The 9,757-nt window shown below is 37.0% G+C and overlaps 1 protein-coding gene across 3 annotated transcripts; it reads left to right on the top strand.

The window, feature by feature from the left end:
- The first annotated feature begins 3,602 nt into the window (after positions 1-3,602).
- Positions 3,603-8,841, top strand: LOC114716009 (outer envelope protein 80, chloroplastic). Of its 3 annotated transcripts, none has more exons than XM_028900935.1 (11): positions 3,604-3,866; positions 3,984-4,050; positions 4,133-4,168; positions 4,421-4,565; positions 4,759-4,917; positions 5,057-5,127; positions 5,205-5,283; positions 5,359-5,474; positions 6,014-6,161; positions 7,023-7,092; positions 8,542-8,841. In XM_028900935.1, the coding sequence occupies exons 1-11, from the start codon at positions 3,833-3,835 to the stop codon at positions 8,565-8,567; spliced, it is 951 nt and encodes a 316-aa protein (XP_028756768.1). In that variant the 5' UTR covers positions 3,604-3,832; the 3' UTR covers positions 8,568-8,841. The 3 variants fall into 3 exon arrangements, with proteins under 3 accessions (XP_028756769.1, XP_028756768.1, XP_028756767.1); XM_028900934.1 differs by having other exon boundaries at positions 3,606-3,866; positions 8,315-8,841; XM_028900936.1 differs by lacking the exons at positions 7,023-7,092; positions 8,542-8,841 and adding an exon at positions 6,668-6,750 and having other exon boundaries at positions 3,603-3,866.
- The last annotated feature ends 916 nt before the right edge of the window (positions 8,842-9,757 follow it).

Raw genomic sequence — 9,757 nt, 5'->3', positions numbered from 1 at the left:
GGATAACTTTCGCATAAAAATATGACTTCAAAAAAAAAAAAACGGAGAGAACGACGATGAAATAATACTGCGTCAATTTTGCTCTTTCCTCTGCGTCACAATTCCCAAAGAAAAGCTTCCTTTTTAGTCTTATATGAAAAGAATATCGTCATGTATCGTGTGACAAATGCACAATGAATGTTGGCTTCTTATAGCTCCCCTATAGGCTATAACCCTCAGATAGCCTTAACGATTGTCAATTTGTCAGTACTGCCATGAGCATTTCTATCATTTGCACTCACTCGAGTTTGGATGCACGAGACATTATGGGGGCGAATGAATATATAAAAGCTAACTAATGACAGGGTGGTTTCATTTAGAAGAAGAAGTACTCGGCACCATCAGTTCACGAAGAAGGTAGTGGACAAAGCAGTGGACGACACATGGCCTGACCAAGGATAAAAGATTGGTCTCTTGGTTTTTATTCCTTGGACTTGACATTGACGTTTGACGATGTCCTTTACTGAGCTGGCAAGACGAGTTCAATGAATGGATCCCTTGACTAAGTCCCACAACCAGCCGCCGGGGCGTCTTATGAAAAAAATGGGCATGAACACTGTATTCTGATAAACAGATGCACAGAAATGCGAGTAGTAAGCCCTGTACATAATCATGCCATGTGAGCCTCGTGTACAGGCCATTTCTTTACCCTCTCTAAACACATCGTCTCCGTGCGTTTCTTTATTTTCCGTGTTTGACTCTCCCTCTAAAAACATTCTCTGCATTAGCCCATTCAGGATATTGGGTCTCATGCTGTGACATGGCCTAATTTCTTATAATATGGTCAATTAATATTTGAATTCTATTAAAAAAATATGCTTACATTTAGTATTGATAGCATCTCAAACATTGCTACTTTCAATATGAGAACATGCCTAGCTAAAAAAGAATTATTGGTCCCCCAAAAAATATTTATAGAACCAGTTAGTCTTGTACACCCGGCTTTGAAGGCCCCTTTTTTGGGCCTGATACTCTGAAGTCTGAATTTCTAATTTAATTTACGAAATATTATTTGGCTGTTCGGCCCCAACAAAGAAGGCCCCAAACTTAATGGACCCAAAGTCCATTTCGATACGTGTGTAGGGTTGTTTATAGGACTAACATAATTCATTATATTTCAAGCAATCAGCAGACTAGCTTAACACTCTTGCTCTTCCATCTATACCTCAGCACGTAAATTTTCAGCACAAGCATATGTGTTAAAAACACAGTTGCAGTGCAGGGTTTTGTTTCAGTTCGTAGATAGGCCTGGCCCAGTAGTCATAGTTAAAAAAAATTTCATAAAATATAAGAAAACTTAATTTGACAATCCTTATAGTTTTATCAAATTTTGAATTTAGTCCCTATAATTTTTTTTTCTTTTTATTGAGTCCTTGTTTTCTAGTCTGTTAATTATCTTAGCCCTTCTGTTAACAAAACCGTTAAATTAATTGATGGTGAGTGATGTGGCAACTGACACTGTTCTTTCCCCGTCTCCCTCGGCCTCTCTCTCTCTCTCTCTACTCCTCTCCATCTCCTTCGAAGTAAATTGTTCATGCTCTCCTTTGTTTGGCCATTACTTTTCAGCTCTCTTATTCTGCAACGTTACTTAAGGATCAGCGGGGGAAAAAAAAAAGCAGAGGAGGGACAAAAAAGGTTAACAGAGGGAGGTGCAATGAAATCAGCAAATAATACATATCTCTAGCTTACGTATCAGAATGTATCCACTTGTTTCCTAAGTAACATCTGAGAACAAATTTCATGGGAAAGGATTGTTCTCTTCTAACCGGTCCAAAAAAATGATAGGAGGAAGAAGAAAAAAGGATCAAAATTTATTTGACTTATTGGCTAGTATGTGGAAAAGAAGGAATTGATAACCTTCGTAATGGATGACAGCGGCAAATTATTCCATGAATATGAACCAATTTTTGGGTGTACGCAGAATGGGGGGACTAGCAAGAATAAAGCATCTAAAGCTTCTCATGGTTGCATTAAAATCATATGTTTAAAAACTTCCCTCTGCTAACGTCTTTATATTTTACCTCGAAAGAGATTGAGAGGAGCATTTTGGGGGGGGGGGACAATGTGCTTAGTTGCCATATCATTCACTAGCAATTAATTTAACGCTTTGTTAACAGAAGGGCTGAGATAATTAACAGACTAAAGAATAAGGACTCAATAAAAAGGAAAAAAAATATAGGGACCTGATTCAAAATTTGATAAAACCATAAGGACTGTCAAATTAGTTTTTCCTAAAATATACTGCTTCTGTTCCTTAATATAAAAGTTAGTTTGGTATTTAATTTGGTGTTAAACACATGACCCCCATTTATTTTGATTCTCATATTTATTTATTTTTTTCAAAGGAATTCATGTAGTAGCCGCACTTGTTAGAAGTTCCATCAAACGGTAGTTCTAGCTAATATTTATGATTGACAAAGGTATTTTAGGAAAAAAATAATACATATTTATTACATATAACTAACTTAACAAATTTTTTTAATTTATTCAAATTAGTCGATTAGCTATTATATTAAGTAACAGAGGTAATATTCTCTTCCTATTTGCCAACTGATTGGGAGTATTTCAATTGGACACTCTCAACATTTATTTCTTGTAACAGTTGTTCGTATTAGAAGCATTAGTCCTTCCATGCACATCTTTCTGGTATAAAGATAAAGGCACTGCTGCTTCTGTTCAACTGGGTGCCTCTTTCTTTCTTTTTTTTTTGGTTGTGATCTTTTAGTAACATTACTAAGCATAATATTTACATCAAAATTTTTATATTCGTTATGTAAGTGTTTCAATCACACATAACTATATATTTTATTTTTAAAATATAAATATTTAATTATAAATTCATATAAAATAAAAAAAATATACTACCACCGGTTCTTAATATAAGATCTTGTTTGATTTTTATTTTGATCCTAAATATAAGACCCCAATCCACTTTTTCTCTCATATTTATATTTTTTTTTCTAAAGTAGCCTTTCTAATAATAAGAGTTATAGTCTATACACTTGATTAGTAAGAATATTTTAGGAAAGACAACACCTATTTATAACAAATAACTAACTCAGCTTACTTCTTTGATCTCTTCAAATTAGTCAACTGGCTCTTATAATTAGGACGGGAGGCAGTATATGTTAATACGTGATTAGAGAACCTGAATTAAGTTTTTTCCTAATGCGAACGTTAGCGTTTGACCAAAAAAAAAACTATAATAGCACACGTGATGCAAGAACAAACTACTTCACACTGGGAGCCGAAGTCTACTGGGCTTGATGGCACGCTGGTCCTCTACCTCTAGAATTGAGGACATATCGGTTTCGATCCTGGGTGTGCGCGAGAGAAGTCCAGAAAAAGATGGGCCAGTGTTATGAAGAAAACAAAGCTGATTTTTCACCGGCGGATATTCTTCCCCCACAATGCCGATATACAAAGTACCCAACAAAATATGATCATTTGTGGGCCAAACTAACATACACTGGAACCATTTCCGAAGTCACAGCCCTGGCACGTGAACGGCGAGAGGGAGAGACGCCTTCGCGGGACGCCCTCACGTGCAAGCAAGACCTGCGAAGGAGAAAAGGGATAACAGAACTTGGAAGGTAGGAACAACTTCGGCTGCAGGGGGACGTTAAAAAGTACAAGCATTTCGTTCGCTGTTCGCATATTACAAAACGCCGCGCTCTCTCCTCGCATTCCAGAATTATTTCTCTATTCGAGGCCTCTAGTGTTGTACTGGCTCAAAATTCGTCCTTTCCCTCGTAATATTGGTTAGTTTAATGGTTGATGCACCTTTAATAGGATGGGAGCTCAGAAGAGCATCCATGCTGGTAAAGGTTAGTAATGCTCAAGCCTTCCATTTTACGCTCTGAACTACATAATCTCTTTTTCCGAGCGTTAGTGTCTCTCCTCTTTCCACTCATAACGCCTTCTACCTGTTTGAGTGTTTTCAGCTAAGATTGACGTCAATGTTGATTTCACTCACAAGCTGTGTGCTTCTTTGATGTTCCCTGCGCTCAGGTATTTGCTGAAATCTATCAATATTGTTTTGAATTCCTATAAGCAAAATTCCTCACCAGTTATTTACATTTCTTTCTATCAGGAGTTCCGGCAGTCCACTTTCGCTGATAATTGGGAGGTAAAAGTCTAAGTCTGTTTCTTGCGTGTTTATAATGTTATAATAGTGTGATATGGATTTAAAATTTTCAGAGATTGTATTACAGTGATGTATTTTAACGGAGTTCTTTGTTGGGGCACATTTAAGATCTGAGAACGCGCTGTTATAGAATTTTTTGCTCGACATGATAGCATATTACAGTGATGTGGGTTATTTTTGTGTCCTTGGTTTTCCCAAAACAGTGTAATGATTTATTCCAACCTTTTCCTTTAGTCTCTGCATCAAACATCCTAACTTATTTGGAGGAAGCGAGAAGCTTGATGTTTCGTGGGATAAAGGTCTATATGATTCAAATATCCTGGTTGCTTACAGAAGGCCACGACCCGAGTGGCTAGCTCAGCAGTCTTTTGTTATACAGGTGTACATTCTTCTTCTGCTACTGCTGCTCCTGCTGATGCTTTATATACTTGTTATTTTGTATGGCATAAGGACAACGCAATGGTTTACTGAACAATACTTATTACTTTTCTCTGGAATGAGATATAGAATTTTTTGGTCGACATAATAGCATATTCCTAAATTTATGATTCTTGTTCCCCGTTCTCTCTCAGCATTCTCTCTCACCTGACATTGGAGTCCATGGTATACCTATAGAGAACTTCTCCCGTTCAGGTAGTGGAGGCATAAATTTATCTCGATTCTCCATGGGTCTGGATCTGAATGAACCACCAAGTTCAAAATGGAGAAACACAACCAGCATAAAATTTGAGGTTAAGTTGGATGTTTCACGAATCTATCAAACATTCTTGCCCAATTTGTGTTTGTTTTTGTGCTTTTTAATTATCCACAAGATTACAGTTTTAGATTTGCCGATGGTAGAGTGGAAACTAATTATGGCAAACCATGCAGCACGTGCGTCCAGTGAATGACGATGGTCGCTCCATAAGTAGAGATTATGAAGGGTTTCCTTTGACTTGCAGGTAATCAGGGCTTCCAGTATTCTTGTACTCTTACTGTTGGACTGATTTGACCGTATGATGCAAATTACTTGTTGCAGTGGTAATCCACATGACAGTATGGTAGTGTTAAAGCAGGAGTCTCGATTTGCAAAGGCAGATGATCGTAGCTTTCTCCAAGTAATAAATTATTTTTCTGCTTATTATCCAGTTGTCTTTGTCTTCCACTGACTGAAATCCCGTTGCCTTTTTCAGTTCAATCTTCAAATCGAACAAGGTATTCCAGTTCTTTCCAAGTGGCTAATCTTCAATCGGTTTAAGTTCGCTGCTTCCAAAGGAATCAAACTTGGACCAACTTTTCTCTTGACAAGGTTAGCATTTTCTAGCAGTTATGGCCTTAATGGTTACTATGTTTTTATTTAATTTAGTTAAGAGGCATCAAAGAAGAAATGCTAATTGTTGTTAAAGAAACAATGAAACATCATCTGTGATGTCAGCCTTAAATAAAAACTGTGAATGGGCGATATATAAGGCATGGATTCATCTTGAAAATGTGAAATTGTTGCTATGAATGTGTGTGTGTGTGTTGGGAGGGGGGGTTGAGAACGAGTTAGTGGCTAAAATAGATTATCTTCATAGGGCTAAAAGCTCTGAAGAACATTTATGATGGGCACATGGTATTTTTCTGAATCTTATCAAAGTAGAACTGAAATAGACTTATAATGTCAGTCCCCGACCCAACAAAATAAATAAATAAATAAAAGAACTTATAATCCATTTATGTTTAGAGTCTCAAGCACTTGAAATAAACTTTATATCTCATAAATCCCGATTTTTACCTGATATATAGTTATCCTCCTTTTGTATTCTTTCTTTTTTCCGCTATCATCCTTACCTTTCCCTCTGACAGCCTTACAGGTGGTTCAATCGTTGGGGACATGGCTCCTTACCAAGCCTTTTCCATTGGAGGGCTTGGGAGTGTGCGCGGATATGGTGAAGGAGCTGTTGGATCAGGGCGATCATGTCTGGTTGCTAATAGTGAACTGAAAATCCCTTTGGTTAGTGATGAGTTTATTCATATTTTTTGTTCACGCTATTGTGCCACTAAACTGTTATTTTTTGGGGAAAAGGACTGGCTTAAGTTGTATATTGTTAGTAAGTACAACTACTATGCCTAGTAAGGTGCTAGTAAGCTTGATTTTCCTTCTGCCCCTTTTGTCCGGAGCCTGATCCCATATTTCCTATCTCATGAAAAAAAACTCTTTTACAATTTTAAATGTGAAAGCATCTTAAACCCCTATTTATAGTATATAATCATTTGGGCAGAGGTTGATGGAGTATTATTTCTTCGGGTTGAGGTTTATCCATTTTGCTCGCAACTCATTCAAATGGTTAAATTGACTAGTGTCCCTATCCTGCCCTCTAGTCCCTGATTTTTGTTCCAGTTTTGTGGCTTTATTTGTATCAAAGCCCTGCTACTCCTTTTTCTTTTTACCCTTTTTGATACACAAGCCCGACTGCTCTTAGAGATTTCCATTCTTGAAATCTATATTTTGCCTGTCAGGTTTTGGAATCATAATTTCTGCCCAGTGCATCATATCCAGCCCTTCTGCTACATGCTTCCAGAGTTACAAGTACAAAGATCTCTGTTGTTGATTAAAACATCTAATCCTCCTGAATTTTGTTGCTGAGCAGGCCATAAATATATGTAGACATTGGTCTCATTTTTACACAAAAATGGAAGGGATGCATGACATATCTGTTTGACAAAAAAACTAGTCATGTCTTTACCTTTTCCATCACAGAAGCACTGACACACTCAGACTTAGATACAAGCATGTTACACACATCTTTTGAATCTATCACATTTATCGTTAAATGACCATGAACTAAACTACTTGACTGCTCCCTTGCTGCAGAACAAGATGTTGGAAGCAGCTGTTTTCTTTGATTGTGGAACTGATTTAGGATCTGGTCATCTTGTACCTGGTGAGTGATATCTTTCTGCTCAGGATACTTGAGAGTGACTTGCAAATTTTCCTTTTATTGAAATCTGACAGTAATTGTCCTGATTTATTTACTAGTTCTTTTACAAAGGCTTTTAATTATTAAATGAATACTTATCATGGGGATTGGATACTTACAAGCTGTTAAATATCTTAATTATTGGTGAAAGAAGATTTGGTCCTCATTTCTTTGAAGACTTCAAGGAGATTTCGATCTAAGCTAAACATATGGCAATTTTAAGCTATCAGTTCTGCCAAGTGCCAAATTCTAATTCCCAGCATAGGAGTTTATTTTAGATTGCGCTTCTCTTCTGCTTGTCAAGTGGAAATTGAGCACGATCTGTTCAGGTCATTTGTCTAGATAAAATGGAGCAGCCCAAACAGTTCATCTGTTACTTTTGTCACAAAGTTTGACCTGTGGGCAAAACGGCAAAGCCTGATTACCCTGTAGTTATAGCTAATTGAAGAGCCAAGAATAGTGTAGCCTTTTGCAGTGGGCATATTTTATGAACAAAAGTATTCCATATGTAATTCCAGTCATCTAAAATCTGGTCTGGACTGGATCTGGAATAATTGCAACTACTTCCACCTGTGCGTAATTTTAGATTGGAATTTTCTGTAGTGAAAGACAGGCATTCCAGGCCTTCCCATATTAAGAATTATCCATACTTTTGTCTACTACATAAAAGATCCATTATGTGGATTTGATAAAAATGAAAAGTTGGCTTGGGGTGGGGCGCCGCAGAATTGTAAATAGAATGATTCTGAACCCATCTCACTCAAGTGGTATTTGTAAGCCTTTTTGTTGAGAAACAATTTGTATTGATTTATAAGGGCTTCGATGATAAGCAAGCTAGAGCTAGGTCATATTCATAGAAATGGCCATTCCATATTATTTATTTTCATCAGGAGTTTTATCCTGAGCTAAATACCCTAGCTTCAACTCAAATTCCATTCTCATGCTGAACAACTAAATAGGTCACATGAAAGCAGATCTTGTGCAAGACTTCATCTAACTTTGCCACACACTCCCTTCAGTTTTACTTTACTGATTTTACGTTGACACAATTTTTTGACAGGGAGTAATTAATTTTGATAACATTTGATTTATTTATTTCTGTTTATAGTGGATCATTTTTGTTGCCTTTCTCCTATATCCCTATTTATGTGACAGTGAACTCATGATCCTAATATTGGAAATTCAGGAAATCCATCCTTGAGACAGGGTAAACCAGGATCTGGTATTGGGTTGGGATATGGACTTCGGTGTAAATCACAATGCGGTCACTTTCAAGTGGATTATGCCATAAATGCTTTTCAACAAAGAACTCTCTATTTTAGTCTTAGCAATCTTGGTTCATGAGATCCTCAAACCCAGGAAGTTGCAGGCGCTGGCCATTTTCTGTATTTTCTCATCCCTGATTAATTGCAGAAGTCTTACGGCAGATCGAAAGCTGAAGCTACAGAGGCCTGTGCTGTTTCATCCCGAGTTAAGCATCACATCAGCTTTAAAGCTTGCATTATCTCCATATTTTTTTGTAGCTCCACAATAAATTATGTTTGTGGGGAGAGGAAATATTAGTACATTCTTTTTCCGTATACAGTACATGATAGATGACCCAAATTCTTCTTCTTCTTCTTCTTTGTTTTGTTTTGTACATGATAGCTGAAAATTTTCTGTATGGTCTTGCTCTTGTTAATGAATGCAGGCAAATTGATGTTTTACTGTAAATTGTGTTCAGTCCATGGAGATGAGGTAGCTGATACATATGAAAGGAAGCGACCTTCATTAATATAATTTAAAGCATATATTACACTATGATTATCTCGCAAACGTGTCGTAAGATATTCTATTACGATGGTGCATTTGTTTTGCTGAAAAAGACAAAACAGAATCCTAGCTAACCGCTCATTAATGGCGCAGCCTTAAACCTGTTTTAGTTTTTAAATGAGTCTGGATGGAGATCTTTGACGTCCCCGGACATCGTTCGGTGAACGAAAATATAAAAATACGAAGAGATCCGTAGTTGAAAGCGGACAACAAGACCTTTGCCAGAAGGAGATAATTTATTATTCGCACGATTGCCTTGATCCCTTTGCTTCTGTTTCCAGGAACTTGAAACCCACTTGCACAATTATACCAGCGCATTTATTTTTCTTTTGTTTTTTCCTCCGCCATCAACTTATGCATTCTTTTTGCTGGCCGCGAATCTCAACATAAAAATTATATGAACGTGATAATGTGCTTTGGCTGAAAAGTTTCATTCAGCGGACGACGACCAGGAGGCACGGGAGACCGGGTTTTTGGCTCTTTTACGTAGGCCTTTATTATTTGTTTAAGCGCCGGGAAAATATTTTCCTACACGGAGCCGTCTGTTAAATGAAAAGAAATTGTCAAGCAAGGGCCCGTGATGAATGAATGCTAACCCAATCGCAATTTGCAAATACATACGTGAGAGGGCAACTTTTAGCTAGCCCTGCAAGAATGTACATAAAAAATTGAAATAAATCCTATTTTCTAGATACAAGTATTTTCTTATTAAAAATAATTTTGTTTGAGATTTTTTTGAATATTTAATATGAATAACTCTCTCAATAAAAAATTTAAGTCTTAATTCTTTATGTCGTGAGTCCTCACCCAACCCCCT

Source organism: Neltuma alba, unplaced genomic scaffold (genome assembly GCF_004799145.2).
Source record: "Neltuma alba isolate B1F8T4 unplaced genomic scaffold, ASM479914v2 tig00011640_pilon, whole genome shotgun sequence".
Classification (NCBI taxonomy): Eukaryota; Viridiplantae; Streptophyta; class Magnoliopsida; order Fabales; family Fabaceae; genus Neltuma; species Neltuma alba.
The sequence above is the reverse complement of the archived record's forward strand: the minus strand, read 5'-3'. Positions and strand labels throughout refer to the sequence as shown.